At 34.9% G+C, this 18,059-nt stretch overlaps 1 protein-coding gene across 7 annotated transcripts in view; it reads right to left on the reverse strand.

The window, feature by feature from the left end:
• The window catches only part of EXD3 (exonuclease 3'-5' domain containing 3), a 428,763-nt gene that overhangs the window by 320,784 nt on the left and 89,920 nt on the right, over nucleotides 1–18,059 (reverse strand). For 4 of the 7 annotated variants that reach the window (XM_031951943.1, XM_031951935.1, XM_031951939.1 and 1 more), the window contains exons 3-4: nucleotides 12,556–12,682; nucleotides 6,407–6,492 (exon numbers count right to left, since the gene is read on the reverse strand). In XM_031951943.1, coding sequence (XP_031807803.1) covers nucleotides 6,407–6,440 — 34 coding nt within the window. In that variant the 5' untranslated portion in view covers nucleotides 6,441–6,492; nucleotides 12,556–12,682. The remainder of the gene's footprint in view (nucleotides 1–6,406; nucleotides 6,493–12,555; nucleotides 12,683–18,059) is intronic. The other 3 variants (XM_031951937.1, XM_031951940.1, XM_031951941.1) reach the window with 1 other exon arrangement.

Below are 18,059 nucleotides of genomic sequence, written 5' to 3' on the forward strand. Positions count from 1 at the left end.
ATGACAAGGGGGAGTGGTTTCTGGAAAGCATGACATGATGCAAGGTGAAATGAAAACAAGATCATTGTGTATAATAATAGCAATGTTGTAATGATGATTCTGTTATACACTTCCCAAGTGGAAAAAAAAAAAAAGTACCTACTCTGATCAATGCAATATAAATAATTAAAAATAATTCTAAAGGACTCATGATGAAAAAAATGCTATCTACCTCCAGAGAGAGAACTGATGAATTCTAAGTACATACTGACGTAAAAATTTCTCACTTTATTTTTCTTGCTTTTTAAAAAATATGGCTAATAAGGAAATATGTTTTGCATTATTTCATAGTATAACTAATAAAATATTGCTTGCCTTCTCAGTGGGTGGAGCAGCATGAATAGAAGTGGGAAAATTCAAAACTTAAAATTTTAAAACAATGCTTAAAATAAATTAATAATGAGGCAGGGGACAGAAATGAGGAAGGTAATGGATTAAGAGAAACCTAGGAAGACTTGTATGGACTGAAGGAAAGTGAAGTAAGAAAAACCAGGAGAAAACAATATATAATAACAATAATACTGGAAAGAGAAACAACTTTAAAATATTTAAGAACTTTGATCAACATAATGATCAACCAACAATTCCAGAGTAATCATGATAAAATATACTTCCCATTGCTTGAGAGAGATGATGGACCCAGAGTGCACATGAACAATAGAGGAATTTGTTTTATTTGATCTTGCATGTTTATTTTAAAAAATAAAATAAAATCTATTTTCTCAATTATCTCAAGGAGGAAAGGAGAGCAGAGAATACAAACTCAACAATAAAATAAACCTAAATTTTAAAATTGAAAGAAAGCTAAGCCAGAAAGAATTAAATTCCCTTTCAACCTCCCCTTATTCTGTTCCTCATAGCAGTGAGTGAGCAAATGGTAATCCACAATTATAGAATTAAAGATTTCATCGTCTAACAGGCGTTGCCTCAAGGACAACTGTTGACCAGATACTATACAAAGGCTAAAAATCTGGGTTGAGTTTGGCCTGTGCCCCTTTGTATTCCAAATAAATAAAAATGATGTCTGAAATTACTATTCTCTTTTTCCTTTCTAACAAGATTATTAAAAAATTCTGTTGTATCAAGACCAAAAATGTCTGGTGCTATTAGGACAAGATGACTTATTGTGGTATGTATATAACTTTAAAGTATAAAGGGGAAAAAAAGTATTCCTCATCAAGTCCCACATCATATTTCTGTATTTCTCCATCTTCATTACAGATTCTCTGATTATTTGCCCTGTTTCAGAGAAATCCTTCATCTGATTCACTATTTATGTGGCTCTTGGAGCAACCTAATTGCTAAAGGAAAGGAAGGACACTATAATTTGAGGAAAGAATAAACCATTTTTCCTGTAATATGGCTAGCCTGGTGACACTTTTCTCAGGATAAATGAAAGCCAAGGTTATTACCCTCCCTTCTCCTCCTCTTATAGACAGGAAGGAAGTGCTGGCAGAGACCTCTCTTGGCTTCCTGTCCATTTCTGAACATATTTCTAGACTCTGCCTTCTCTATCATCCATCACCCAGTTTAGCCAAACAATAACTATGAAATGAAGGGGAAACACACGTTTCACATAAACACCAAGAGGCCACAGGATCCCAAACTATTACAATTAACATAACTAAATTTTATCTTTAAACTCCATCTAACAAGGTTTTATTCTAGGTTTCTTTCCCTTCACAATTAAATAATTCAGCCACTATAATTCACCTTCTCAGATCAAATTTTGAAATATTAAGAAGTGATTTTAATTTTGCTAAACGAAGCTTACTGAATATGTGAGAGTGGTCAGGAAAAGGAAAGGAAGATGGGCATTTTTTTAATGAATATGAAGCACTCCAAAATAGATTTCAGTCTTTGTTTCCCAACTATATTGGATAAAATCTCTTTGGATGTATTACATATCCTCATTTTAAGCTTCTCAGGGTTCAATGGTAAAACTAGATACAATGAAAGACAAGAGTTATGTCACAGAAATGGGAATAAGATTAGAAGTTATGTACAGCAATTCACAAGAGAAAGTAACTAGGAAGAGAGTTCAAAAGAACATTTAGGACCTCAGTGATGTATATACAAATGTTTGCAGACAAAAAGTAAATTTGAAGTTTTAACATAAGTTTATGAATATGATCTCAGAAGTATCATTAAAACTTGGTGGTATAAGACTCATAACTAGGATAACAGTATATGTAAAGAAAATAAATAAATATACACATATATATATATATACACACACACATAGAAATTCATATGAAAGTTCACTAGAGAGCATTATGTGAAAATAAAAAGAAATAGAAATAGACATACTATTTATTCTGTCCTACAGATTGTCTGACTAGATGGAAAATATGGATGATGTTTTCCTAATATAAATTATGAAAACTGACACACAAGATATAATAGTGACAGAGGGACTTCATTATCCTCATATCTACTATAACTTTTGCAACATCTCATAAATTCTTGGGATATCTTGCAGAAAATTTCACTTTCCTAAAGATAGAAGAAGTAATAAGGAGAACAGTTATTCTGGATTTAATTCTGACCAAGGAAGAATTGGCTGACAAAATGCAATACTGGAAGCAATATGTTATCTAAAGAGTTTGTGACAGCTAAGAACAGTTGTACCATGTATAATATGACATGGACTTTTTCGTATTTTTGAGCAAAAATTTCAAAAGGTTCAGGGGAAAAAAAGGTGAATATTTCTGTCTCCTCCCAAAGGGAAAAGGGCTCAAGAAGGACAGAAGGCTCTCAAAATAAAATTTTGACTCCTTAGTCATTCCTTCATTGAACAATAATTTATTTTTTCACCACTTAATAGTATTTTTTTTTGCAATTACATATAAAAATAATTTTCAACATTCATTTTTTGGTAAGATTCTGAGTTTCAATTTTTTTTCTCCTTTTCTCCCTTACCTCTCCCCCTCCCTAAACAACAAGCAATCTGAAGTAGGTTATACTACACATATACAATGATTTTAAACATATATCTATATTATTCATGCTGTGAAAGAAAAATCAGAACAAAAGGAAAAAACTCAATTAAGAAAAAACAAAACAAAAAAAGATGAAACAGTATGCTTCAATCCATATTCAGGCTACATGGATCTTTCTCTGAATGAAAATGCAGACAGCATCTTCCATCACAAGTCTATTGAAATTGTCTTGGATCATTGTATTGCTGAGAAGAGCTAAGTCGATAAAAATTGATCATCACATAATCTTGCCGTTACTATGTACGAAGTTGAACTGGTTCTGCTCACCTCACTCAGCATCAGTTCATATAAGTCTTTCCAGGCTTCTGTGAAGTCAGCAACTTCACCATTTCTTACAGAACAATACTATTCCATTACATTCATATACCATAACTTATTCAGCCATTCCCTAATTGATTGGCATCCACTCAATTTCCAATTCCTTGTCACCACAAAAAGAGCTGTTACAAACATTTTTGCACATGTGGGTCTTTCCCCCTCCTTTATGATCTCTTTGGAATATGGAATCAGTAATGGCATTGCTGAATTAAAGGGTATGCACAGTTTTATAGCTCTTTGGGCATAATTCCAACTTGTTTTCCAGAATGGCTAGGTCAGATCACAATTCCACCAATAATGCATTAGTGTTCTAGTTTTCCTATATCTTGCCAACATTTGTCATTATCTTCTCCTGCCATCTTAGCCAACCTCATAAGTGAGGTGGTACTTCACAACATTAACTTATGGACCACGTACTATATGCCAGGAACTGTTAAGTGTCTAGGACACAAAGACAAAAGAAAAGGAAAGGGAAAAGAAAAAGGACGGGAAAGGGAAAGGGAAGGGGAAGGGGCAGCAAATGGGAAGGGGAAAGGAAAGAAGAAAGGGAAGGGGAAGAATAAGGGCTTGAAGGAGAAGGGTAAAGAAAAAGTAGAAGTAGAAAGGGAAAAGAAGGGGAAGGGGAAGGAGAAAGGAAAGATAAAGGGAAGGGAAGGGAAGAGGAAGGGGAAGGGGAAGTATGAAGAAAAAGGAAACAGAGAAAAGAAAGGAGAAAAAGAAAGGAAAGAGGAAGGGGAAAAGGGAGGGAAAGGGAAAGGGAAAAGGAAAGGAGAAGGGAAAAGGGAAGGGAAAAGAAAATGGAAGGAAAAGGAAATGGGAAGGGGAAGTAAAAAAAGAAAGGAAAGGGGAAGGGGAAAGGGAAGGAGAAGGAAAGGAGAAGGGGAAGTGGGAAGGGAAAAGAAAGAAGAAGGGGAAAAGGAAGAAGAGGAAGGGGAAAGGGAAAGAGAAGGGGAAGGAAAGAGGAAAGTAGAAAAGGAAAGGAAAGGGCAAAAGAAAGTATAAAGGGAAATGAAAGGGGAAGGGGAAGGGGAAGATGAAAGGGGAGTGGAAAGGGAAAGGAAAGAGGAAGGAGAAGAGAAGGGAAAGGGAAGGAGAAGAGGAAGGAAAGATAAAGGGAAGTAAAAGAGTAAAGGAGAAGGGGAAGGGGAAGAGTGAAGGAGAAGGAAAAAGGCAAGGGCAAGGGGAAAGAAAGAGGAAAGGGGAAGGAAAGGGGAAAGGGAAAGAAAAGGAGAAAGGGAGAGAAAGGGGAAGGAAGGAAGGAAGGAAGGAATGTCAAGACACACAAGAAGGGGAAAAAACATGAATACAACATATAAATAAATGAGATAATGTCTGTAAATTACTTCCACAGTGCCTGGCATAAGAGATGCTACATATATGCTAGCTATTATTATTATTATTAAACTCAACATAAATATCATATAAATATAAAGTAATTTCAGAGGCCCAAGTACTTGGGGAACTGGGGAAAAGAATAAGAACAGACTTCTATAGAGATGCATCTGTTCTAAAAGGCAAAGAAATACATTCCCTAAGAAGGGAGTATATTTCAGACATGAGAGATGGACAGATCTAAGGTTTGACAGTGGAAAATGAAATGTTGGATAAAAGGACTAGCAAGTAGACCAGTATGAATATAGAGCAGTGTTATAGGAGAGTAATATGCAATGATTCTAGGTAGTCCTTTAAATGTCAAACATGTGTACTTATAATTTATCCTTTAGGCAAATGGAAGCCCTTAGAACTTCTTAAGCAAAGGTGTCACACAGTCATAAATATGGATGCACAGGAAACTTTCTGATAAATCTAAAAAGGCTAAAAGATTATGGACCAAAAAATGAGAAGTAGGATTCACAACCAATAACCAAATAAGATTACTAGACTAAAAGAGTAGGGAAAAGACAAAGACGATATCTGATTTTCAGCAAATCACTTGACAAACTCCCTCATGATATATTCTTCCTTACAAGCATAAAGAAATGAATCTCACATCTATTTCAGCAATTCTGATTGTTTCATTTTCTTAGATTCTTTAAAAGGTACACTGCTATCATTTTATTTCATAATTTAAACTGAGATGGTTTATGAATTATAACTATTAATTATTATATAATCCAATAAATCTCTATGAAATTATAAAACACTATTCAATATAATGTTATTCCTCTTGCACCTTATGTAGGGATTTTACATCTGTAGGTATATAATACCTACAGATGTAAAATCTCCTCTGCTCCAATACTTAGAACTCATCTCTACTCAAGCCCGAGCCAGTTCCAATGTATCACAGATTTAAATTCTTATGTGGGGTGGGATTTTTATTTCTTTATTAGCTAAACTATGTCTATCAGCATTTTCTCATAGAAAGCAGACTAGAAACTGTGAGATCCCCATCCAAATCTATTAATGACTTCTTTTGAAAGCCTGAGAAAGTAACTTAATTCCACTATTCCACAACTAATACATCTCTGTTTGCTTATACAAGCTAGTTTTTTATATGAAAGACATATTTCCTATTTTCCTTCTTTGGACTTGGATTGGGGATGGAAGGAGAGGAGTTAAGCATGGGAATTAGGATATAACATTGGTAAACACATAAGAAGGAAAAATCAGCAAGCCAGGAGGCAATCTTCTTGAGTTTGTTTAAAGTAACTAAGATTTGTTCACTCACATTCCAAGATATTGATGTGAATTAGTGATCAAAAACTCCAACCATGCAGATAAACCTCTTGTAAAAAGCAAACAAAGATTTCCCCATTTTTGGTTCATGATAGAATATTCTACAGTCAATCAGCCAATCATACTTACTGACCATATATTAATACTGAGAGTGATGTCATGGACAAAAAGGAGTGTGAACTTATAATAGCCCTCTCAACAAATAAAAGGAACCATATAAAGGCAAAGCACCACTATCATAGAAAAGAAACACAAAATGGGACACTCCCCTCCTCTCAAGGAGTTGGGGGGAAATGTTATCTCCCACCCAATGAAAGACTTAAAAACATTTATCAGTGAATACAGATTAGTACAGAAAAGGGACTCACCCACACTTTCTTTGGTGCTGCTTTCCTGGTCCATTGGTTATGGCGTACACCAATGCAAGATGGTAGTCTACACTTCAAATAAAAGACTAGGAAGAAAAAAATATAATTATTTCCTTGACACACATATACATAAAAAGAAAGACCCTGAAGCCCCAAGCAAACTTTATGTTAGGCACCTGTGAATCAATTAAAAACCCTAGAGTTAGCTCTCATTCCACCATAACTAAAGTCTTTGGCGATTCTACACATTACCTATTAAATAATAATACTACAATAGTAACACAATGTCAATGAATTCACAAATATTTATTAAGCACCTATAACGTGCAAGGCAAAAGGGAATATAAATACAAAAATGAAGCAAGCTCTACTCTCAAGGAATTTACATGTTTTTGGGAAAGCAATAAATGTACATGTATACGAATATATACATAAGAGAAAGAAAATAAATTTAAAAGACAAAATCATTAAATAATAACTGTGTTTAGCATTGATATAGTATTTTATATTATGCAAAGTACTTTACATATTTTATTATTAGATTCCCATAATAACCCAGTCACATAGATGCAATTATCATTGCTATTTTGCAGATGAAGAAACTGAAGCTGATAGAGATTAAAACACTTGCTCAATATCATACTACAAATGTCTCCAGCAGGATTAGAAGGCAAATCTACCTGATTCCAAGTCTAGCACTCTATGAAGTACACCACCTATTTACTTCTAAACAAAATAGGAATAAAAGGAACTAGTAGTTGTAAAGATTTTTTTTTAAATTTTAATGTAGAAGATTGTGCTTGGGCTATATCTTGAAGGAAGAGACAGGGAGAATTAAGGAGTAAGTTCATTCCAGGCATGGAAGTCAGTCAGAGCAAGTCCACAGAAACAGAAAAAACAGAGAAGGCCAATTTGAACACATCAAAAAGTATGGATTGGAGAGTAATGGAAAATGAAGTTAGAAAGATAGGCTGGGATCAGCTTATAAATGTGTTTAAAATCTAGACAGGGGGAGGCAGAATCAGTATGGCAGAGTAAAAGCAGGGATTCACTGACATCTTCACCAAATCCCTCCAAATCCCTTTAAATGATGACTCTAAGAAAATTTAAGAGTATCAGAAAACACAAAAAGATGGAATGAAACAATTTTCCAACTTGGAATGTCAGTAGAAAGGGTGTATTTTACTAGGGTGAGTTTGGAGCACAGTTCCAAACCCACCAAAGCAGAAATGGGCCTCATGACTGAATCAGCAGCAGTAACAGCTGTGCCAGCAGCTTCCAAAGGTCTCAACCCACAGACAGTAAGGGGGTCAAGTTGTGGTCTCTACCAGACTAGTGTACTGACCAGGAGAAGAATAAGCACATTTCTCTTTGGATCATACTCCCTTGAAAGAACTGAAAACTTATAGGTCCCTAGAATAATCTCGTGAAAACAGTCGCACAAAATTTCTGAAGGTTGGGACAGTGTGTCCTCCACCTAGAAGCAGAGCCCTAACTTAACAAAGAGTTAAAAGTCAAGTAATAGGTTGGAAAAATGAGCAAGCAACAGAAAAACATTCTGAACATAGAAAATTATTACGGAGACAAAGAAGATCAAAATACACTCAGAAGATAAAGCTCCTACATCCAAAGCCTCCAAGAAAAATAAGAATTCTTCTCAGATCATGGGAAAACTCAAAAGGGATTTTGAAAATCAAATAAGAGAAATAGAGGAAAAATTGGGAAGAGAAATGAAAGTGATGCAAAAGAAGGTACTGGCAAAAAGCCAGTAAGAAGAATGCCTTAAAAAGCAAAATTGTCCAAATGGAAAATAAGATACAAAAACTCACTGAAGAAAATAATTCCTTAAAAATTAGAACTGAACAAATAGAATTTAATGACTTTATGAGAAATCAAGAAACAATAAAACAAAACTAAAAGAATGATAAAATAGAAAACAATGTGAGTGATTTCACTGAAAAAAACAACTGACCTGGAAAACAGATCCAGGAAAGAGAATTTTAAAATTATTGGACTATCTGAAAGCCATCATATATATTTAAAAAGAGCTTAGACATCATCTTTCAAAAAATTATCAAAGAAAACTGTCCTGATTGATATTCTAAGAATTAGAAGATAAAATAGAATTTGAAAAAATCCACCAATCACCTTCTGAAAGAAATCCAAGATGAAAACTCCTGGGAATATTATAACCAAATTCCAGAACTCCCAGGTCAAAGAGAAAATATTACAAGCATCCAGAAAGAAACAATTCAAGTACAGGAGAGCCATAGTTAGGACATAAAACTTAATAGCAGCATAAACATAAAAGGACTGGAGGGCTTAGAATATGATATTCTAGAGAGCAAAAAGGTTAGGATTACAACCAAGAATTACCTACCCAGCAAAAGTGAGTATAATACTTTAGGGAGAGAAATGGATATTAAATGAAATAGGGAGCATTCTTGATGAAAAGACCAGAGCAGAATAGAAAAACTGATTAACAAATACAGGATTCAGAAGAGGCATAAGGGGGTAATCAGGAAAGTGAAATCATAAGGGACTAATTAATAAGGTTAATGTTTATATACCTATATGGAAAGATGATATTTGTAACTCATAAGAACTTTGCCATTATTAGGGCAGTTAAAAGGAGTATGTATAGATAGAGGACACAGTTCTGAGTTGAATATGGAGGGATAATATCTTTTTAAAAATTTAAATAATGGGATGAGAGAGGAATGGACTGGAAGAATGGGAGTGGTGTAATGGTGTAAATTATCTGCAATAAAAAAGCCAAGAAAAATATAGTGGAGGGCAAGGAGGAGAAGAGAAGAAAAGTGAATAAACTTTACTCTTACTAGAATTGGCACAAAGAGGGAATAACACATTCAGTTGGGTGTAGAAATTTCTCTTACCCTGCAAGAAAGTAGGAGGGGAAGAAGATATGAACAGGGAAGAGATATATTGAGGGAAGGGTGAGTAAGAAGCAAAATACTTTTGAGGAGGGACAGGGTGAAAAGAGAGAATAAAATAAACAGTGAAAATACAGTTAGCAGTAATTGTGAAAAAATATTTGAATCAAGTTTCTCTAATAAGGTCCCATTTTTCAAACATATAGGGAATTTGGTCAAAATTTTTTAAAAAAGCCATTCCTCAATAGATCAATGATCAAAAGACATGAGCAATTTTCAGTTGAAGTAATCAAGCTATTTATAGTCATTGCAAAAAAAATTCTCTAACTTATTATTAATTAGAGAAATGCAAATTAAAACAATTCTGAGGTATGATTTCATACCTATTAGATTGGCTAATAGTCCAGAAATGGAAAATGACAAATGTTGAAGGGAATGTGGGAAAAATAAATAAGATATTAATGTGTTGTTGGTAGAATTGTGAACGGATTCAACCATTCTGTAGAGCAATTTGGAACTATACCCAAAGGGCTATAAAATCATGTATACCCTTTAACCTAGCAATAACTCTACTAGGCATATATTCCAAAAGAGTTTTTTTTTAAGACTTATTTGTAAAAAAAATTATAGCAGCACTTTTTCCAAGACAAAGAATTAGAAATTGAGTGGATATCTATCAACTGTAGAATGGCTGATTAAATGGTGGTATGTGATAATGATGGAATATTATCATGCTATAAGAAATGATGAACAAGATGCTCTCATAAAAGAAAGCTCATGGAAAGGTTTCCATGAGCTCATGAAAGTGAAATGTACTGTGTATAAAGTAACAGCAATGTAGTAAGATGATCAGCTATGAATGATGTTGCTCTTCTCCGCAATACAATACCAAGACAATTCTGGGGGATTTATGATGAAAAATGAACTGATTTTGTTTGAATACAGATTGAAGTATACTTTTTAAAAATTTTACTTAATTTTTCTTGAGGTGTTTTTTTGGAGGGAAGAGGGAGGGAATCTGTTTTCTTTCACAACGTAAATGTTTTACATAACTTTACATGTGCCTTCTAGGTGGGGACAGAAAGGGAGGAAGAGAGAATCTGAAAATCAAAGTTTTAAAAACAAATGTTTAAAACTGTTTACATGTTACAGGAAAAATAAAATACTTTTTAAAAAGAAAAGCTAGGCAGAAGTTTGTATTTTATCCTAATAGCAACAGAAAGAAAGATTTTGGAATTGACTAAGAAGGGGAGTAACATAGTCAGATCTATGCTGGGAGAAAAAAAACACTTTGGTATCATCACAGAGAATGAACTGGAGTGGGAAAAAACTTGAGGCAAAGAGACCAATTAGTAAACTATTTCAATAATTAAGGCACAAAGTGATGGGGGGCTAAATTAAGCTGATGAACTTGAGTAGAGAGAAGGGGTTGGATGTAAGAGATATTGTGGAAGTAGAAAGAGCAAGACTTGGTAACTAACCAAAGGTTAAGATATATAGCTTTATTGCTCCACTAAAAGTTGAATCAATAATGCTTTTCTCTAGCTGTCCTAAAATAAAACATGGAATGTCACTAAATTCTAAATTATGACTAATGCTGCTTATGGATATGGCAATTGGTTATCACTATCAGTCCTCTAATTCTGACAAACCTCAGGGGAACCAAGGATTTTGCTGCTGCTAGAAGAGATGAACTACACAATGCTAAGAGGAACAGAACATTAAGAGCAGACACAAGTGGAATAGAGAAGTTAGAGAATAGCTGAAATCAGAAAGCTTTCTAAGAAGCTATGCAAAAAAACAAGGATTAAATTATTTCCCAGTAGTTTACTTTCCGGAGCTGTTTCCTTCCCCAGTTGGCTACACTGTAGGGTGAGAGAAGACTGTAGTTGCCTCTAGTAGCTACATGTTCAAAAAAGGAGTCAGTTTCAGCTGAAAGGCTGCTGGGGATAAGACCCTTTCTACAATGCTACTTTGAAACAGCTTCCTGCCTAATCTCAGTAACTGCTAATTTCCCACTGCTGTCTCCCTGAGCCTTGGCTATCCAGACTTTATCAGAATTGCTCATCCTTTGTTTTTCAACCAGGAAATGGAGGAAGAGGTGGAGGAGTGGGGGTAGGGGTGAGGGTGGGAGTGGAGAACAGGAAGGATAGTTGGTCTCAAACTAGAATTTTTCAAAGACTCACATACATGAAACAGCTAGAAATTCCTTAATTCTGAGATTCAATAGATTAGGAGGGAAATGGAATGCCATCAATCCTTGAATGTTTAGAATCAAGAAGTAAGATAGTAAAGTAGAAGGAGCAAATAGTTCACAACTAAGTTTAGATGAATCAAAAAAAGTCATAAGTTCATTTTTGAATGCACAAAGGCTTTTTCTGATATCTTACTAAAAAGGTGGTCCAGAAGTTTAGACTTGAAAATTAAGAGATAGTAGCTACCCTGAGTCTTCCTGAACTGTTATCAACAAGTGGCTTTGGTCAGACTGATCATAGTCACTGTCAGGTCTCATTCATATAAACTAATTATGAAGCCACAATGCTGAAGTTCAGCCTCCTTGTTAACCCCTCCCCAACCAGATCCTGCCTGGATACTCTTTTGATACACTATATATGTGTTTTGTTGATATACTTTTCTTATATTTCAAATCCATTACAATTCTCCTTTTTTAACAGTTATTCCAAATGTATTCATCTTGTTTCTACAACAAAACTAAACTCCCTGAGAGCAAGAACTGAAGTCTGTTTCTTTTTTAATCTCTTTCAATGCCTAGAAATATTTGTTTTTATACAAAATTAATGTAAAACTACACAGAACCTTTTTAAAACTCAGCAGGACCGTAAAACACTGAAATCCAGTGTTAGATTATTTCATATTAGCAAATATCCTTTGGTCGAAAACTTGTATTAAAAGGAACCATTTGAATGGTGTTTTGAATTAGAAACAGGGAACTGGAACAGCTCTCCACTCATCATTTCTTTAGTTATTGGTCAAAGCCCAAGGCTCCAGTCCTAATATCTGTCAGTACAGCTTCAGGCCCCACAAATGGAGAAGAGAATTTTCCTTGACAAAGAGCTTACCCTGCTTGTCCTAGGAAGCCCATCAATGCTTTTGTTTCTAGTCATTGGCTCAAGTATTCCTTACCATTGGTTAAGAAATCTAATTCCAGAATCTTTCTTCTTCAGAATGTCAAAGTTTCTTATAAAATATGCAGAAAAAAAATCAAAATCATTTGAAATAAATGTGTTTTCTTACCTGTCAGTCAATGGGAAATTAGAATGCTGATACTGTTATGCACAGATCACAATATCATAGGTTTAAAGCCAAAAGGGACCTTGAAATCAACTAATTCAGTCTCCTTATTTTGTAGATGAGATTTGAGCTAAAAAAAAAAAAAAAAAAGTTAAGTAATTTGTCTGAGGCCACTTAGGGAGCAGAGAGTAGCGCCAGAATGATTATTGTGCCCAGATATGAGTGTCAAGGCCTTGGGCTGGTCAAATCAGGCTTGGGGGAGGGATGTCAGGACAAAGAAAGAGAAGAAGAGGCAACCAGTTCCCTTCCTTAAGTTTCACAACCCTAAGACTAATAGTAGATATTTATGGCAATGAAGGAGGAATTGACTAGTAGTGTCAGTATTCTTCCCCCTTTACTATAATGCCAAAACCAAGCCCTCAATGCAATGACTGGGAAAGAAAGGTAAACCTGGGTATCCTTATTCAGGGTTGCCCAGAGTAAATTTTAGTCCAAAATAAAGGGACTGGGCCAGAGAAGGCTTTTCCTACTGGGAATATCTTCAGGCTTAAAAATATGGAATAGCTACTAAGCAATATCTTAAACTTTCTTATGAAATATCAACCATTACCAGTTTATATTAGACAAAATTTGTCTACTACAAAACAATTAGACAAATTTTGTCTGTGTCCTATACCCAAAGTCTTCTTGGCCTTCAAACAACAGTCTGACTGTAACTTTTTCCAGACTACCTGTACTCTTATTTTCTACCCAATTTAAGTTTTAAAAAAATTTTTGTTTATTAAAAAAAAAAAGAAAAACAAAACAAAACAAAGCAGAACACTGTCATGTGACCAGCAGAATGTCAAGGAGGATTCAAAACGTATAACAATGAATTTCCAGTTCAAGAATGGATATATAATAGTAGAAGAAATTATATTCACACGTGTTCATCTTTTTGTTTTCTGTTGTGTACTTTCTTTACTTTATATTTAATAGGTACACATACATACATGCTCATACACATGCACACAAACATACATATACATTTACACCCATCACAAACTCACATATATATATATTTATATACAGATATGTAGAGCAACATGCATACCTATCTACATATGCTCAGACACACACACACACACCTATATAAACGTGCATCTAGAGGAATATTAGTAAAGCTGACATACAATGTAAATTTCTCTCTTGACTGAATCTTTAAGTTTGACTTTGTCTAAGATCAATGATTACTAACTGTGCTCTTTTTTTTTCCCTAATAAATTCAACTCCTGATCCTTGTAGTGTTTGAATGTGTCTCTTCTTTCCTATCCCTTGCTAACTCTTCAATTCTGCTCCTTAACTTCCCTCACCCATGAATCCTTCTCTTATCCTCTTCCCCTACCCTTTGCTTCTTCCCCCCTTGTTTCTTTATAGATTCTGAAGGGTGCTATAACCTTCATGATATATTTGTAGTGTTGCCTATTTAATCTATTCCCGATATAAGTAAATTTTCAGAATTACAAGCCATTCTCTCTCTTTTAATGCCTCTGTATTTATTTTTCCTATGCATCTCATTTATATAAATCTTTCTTTTGAGCTACCCAATTACTAATGTCAGTCTTAAACATATGATATTCATATCTATGTAAAAAACATAAACAATTTGTCCATGTTAATTCCTTAAAATCGATCTCTGATATTGGCTCTTATATGTTAAATTTTCTATTAAGTTCTGGTTTGTTGAAAGTTCTGTAAATCTGCAAGTTCATTGAATAGATAATTTTGCTGGATATATTTTTGGCCACAAGCCTAGTTCTTTTGATTGTCAGTAAATATAATTCCAGGATCCGTTGTCTTTTGTTGTGGCTGCTGCTAAGTCCCATACAATTCTGATTGTTATCTCCAGCATATCTGAATTGCCTTTTTCTTGTTTCTTCCAAAATTTTCTCTTTAATCTGAAATTTTGCAATAATAGTCCTATATACTTTCCAAAATAACTCTTTGAAGTGGTGATCAGTGGATTTTTTTCTATTTCTACTTTCCCCTCCTGTTCTATCATTCTAGGATAATTTCCTTGGATTATTTCTTGCATTATTGTATCAAGTTTTGTTTTGTTTTGTTTTGTTTTGTTATTGGTCACAGCTTTTAGTTACTCCAATTATTGTTATATTTTCTCTTCTTTATCTGTTTTCCAGATCTGTGGTTCTTCTTATGTTTCCCATTCCATCCTATTTTTTCATTCTTTATATTATGTTTTGTTATTTTTTGGTCTCATAGCTTCACTGGCTTCCCCTTGCACAATTATGATTTTCAAAGAGTTATTTTCATCTTTAAGATTCTGTAGCTCCTTTTCTGGTTGGATAACTTTTCCTCCTATAATATTCTTGTTTTTCTTGGGTGGTTTTTATTTTTTAGTTTTTCTTCAATGTCTTTCATTTGATTTTTAAATTCTCTTTTGAGTTCTATAAATTTTCTCAGGGCAGGAAGTCATTTAATGTTACACTTTGGGGTAGAAGCTCTTTTTACTTCACCATCCTCCTCTAAAAGATAAACTCCAGTCTTCCCTATTCCCATAGTAATTTTCTATGGTTGAGTTCTTTCTTCTTTGTCCATTCTTTTTTTTTTTCCTTTTTAATGAGAAGTAGTAGTATAAGAATTTCTAATCATAGGGGTGGAGAATGGTTTCTCTAGCTTCATTTCAGCTCTCCTTTCTGACCCTGGAACCCCAAACCAAAAGTTCCACTTTCCTGCAAGTACACACAGGTAAGCAGTGTTCCTTCCCCATTGCTTCTACACTCATGGGTATGCTGGTTCCTTTGTGTCTAGGGGCATGTCTCCATAGCACAGCTGGGTCTGGCATTCCTAATCAGCCAGGTTCCCTCAGTCTTCCTGGACTTGAACTCCTGGCTCCACACAAAGTCCAGAACGTAAAAATTTCTGTGGTTTCTGCTGAGGCTCCAGCCAAACCCAGCTCCCAGAAGTGCCCACTTGGTGTTTCTAATGACACTAGCCTAAAAGTGTTTGCACTTCACACAGGTTAATCCCTGGTCTGGGTTTTTTCTTCATATCTTCTTACCTCCTGGTAATGCCAGAAGGATCCTTGTTTTGCCAAGTCTTCTTAATTTTTCACCAGTCTATATTCTCCTTGAGATGCAAATTTCTTCTGTTAATGGAGGAAATCTAGAGATTTACTGACCTACTCCATCATCTTCCTAGAATCCTCCCTCTTTTTTTTTTTAAATAATAACAAGGATAATAATTCTTACAGACTTCTATTTTCTTCGAGATACATTCCCTGAAAAATTTTAACTTGCCCTGATTTGGTCTAAGTATAAACAATTACAGTTCTAATTTAAACAGTTCACTTTATTTAGAGTACACAGGGGGGCTGGATGATGACAGCAAGTAGGGTCTCTTGGCTCTGAGAACCCCTTCATTAGGAAAGAAAGGACCAATACCAATGGTAATCATGATGTGCTATGGAGGTTCAACTCAGAGAAAACTCTTTAACTAATGCTAGCTTTCCCCATGGTCCTAATTTGACATTCTAAGGAATGCCACTTATTGTTCAATACTGTTCCCTTCCCCACCCAGCCCCCAGTCATTCTGCAGTTTTTCAAATCACTGACAATAAACTGTTATGTCTCATAATTCAAAAAATGGAAAGATTCTTGGCAGAAGGGAATTGCTTTAGGCACTGCTCCCATTTTTGAAAGTAGCAAAAATCATAATTTCTCTTTATTGTTAGTTTCCTCCCCAATTCCTTTTTTAAAAAGTCCACTTGTTTTTTTACATCACATTAAAGTAGCTCAGTTCCTGATAAATGTTAAATTTAGCTCAACAATTTAATATGAAGTGAGTCGTCTTTCTTGTTTTCACGTCTGCTGGATTTATTTTGGTACTTGAATTGGTTATAGTTGTTCAGAGTGAATGTGTATCAGAAGACGCAATCAGAAGCTGAGTCTTATAAGTGAAGAGAAGGAGGTAAGTTACCAGCTATCTTAACAGACCTAGATGCCCTTGGTCTTCCACCAAGTCAGTAGTCTTAGGTAAGTGAAAGGGGGCACATCCCTACTCTGTCTTAGAAACTCCCAGAGGAATGAGCTAAAAGGTCAGCAAGAGACATCTTGCAATGTTAATTTGCAGAATATAGTACACACGCACACACACACACACACACACACAAATGAGCCAAAAGCCGTTTTGTCATATTATTTTAATAATCTCTCTAAACCATCCAAATTCTACCACCAGCTACTAAATAAGTGTCAGATTTCCCAGATCTGCTATTACAACAGTGTAGTTCCTGTCATAACAGGTTTTAAGAAATAAATAAATAAAATGAAGCACCACCCACATAAAATCAGAATACATGGCACAGTATTTACTTTAATGGGCTCTTTAGAAATCCAATTAACTGCAGCCTTCTGAGTAACTGGCTTCATTACTTCTGATGTAATAACTAAACCACTGGCTTTAGAACTGGATCAAAAATCAAGCTAACTTTATGTGGACAGACAGGCTTTTCATCTGCCAAGGCCTGTTTGATTTCCAAGAAGCAATGGTAGCCAACATAGTGGGATGGAGGCAGTGAAGGTAGTGCTTTCCAGCTCCTTTTCTGGTTTATACTATCTACTTGAACGTGGGAATGCCCAAACTCTAATGTAACTTTACATCTATTCACATTTCCTACTATGGATTTAGATCTTAAACAGTTTCCAAGCTTCACTTCCAGCAAAAATATACAAGTGATTTGGTTATACTTCCACAAGTCTTCATTATCTATAGGATAAAAAAAATTAAAGGATCTTCAAAATATAATCCTAAACTATCTTTCCAACCTTCCCTTTCCCCTTCATATGCCCTCCTAGCTAGTCAAAAAGGTCCACTGAGCCCTTCATATTGTAACAAGTTCTGTGCATTAACCTTCCTAAGACTTTGTTCAAACTGTTCCCTCTAATTGAAATGTCCTTCCTACCACCTCTCTAATTCCTAAAATTAATTATCAAGCAATTTTTAAGTCCCTACAATGTGGTAGGTTGTATTAAGACAGACAAAATGTACATGAACATAAACATACAAAATAAAGACAAACATTTTACAAGTAATAATCAACTGTCCAGTACAATTTCAGCCTTCTATGAGCATGAATAGATCATGTTCAGCTGGATGACTTCCTTTTGAGGAGAGAGGTAAGAGGCCTGGGCTGTAGAAGCAAAGCTCCATGTATTTTAGCAAAGATTTGTACACACACATACAAATCCAACTATTGGGGCAGAGTGGCAGCAATCTTCTGGATTTAGGATAATAGAGCTGGATATGAATTCTGAGTGCTGTTGACTTCTCCAGAAACACGAGCAAGTCACTTAACCCTGTTGAGTTTCCTTTTCTTGAGGCTAGAACATATTTCAAGTCCTTCTTAGCTTTAAATTCTTTGATACTACATGAAACTAAACCAATAAACAAAAGAGTCTTATGGGCATTGGAACATTGAGGAAGGTCAAATGTGACATTTTAAATAACAT

Source organism: Sarcophilus harrisii, chromosome 2, assembly GCF_902635505.1.
Source record: "Sarcophilus harrisii chromosome 2, mSarHar1.11, whole genome shotgun sequence".
In the NCBI taxonomy this organism is placed as follows: Eukaryota; Metazoa; Chordata; class Mammalia; order Dasyuromorphia; family Dasyuridae; genus Sarcophilus; species Sarcophilus harrisii.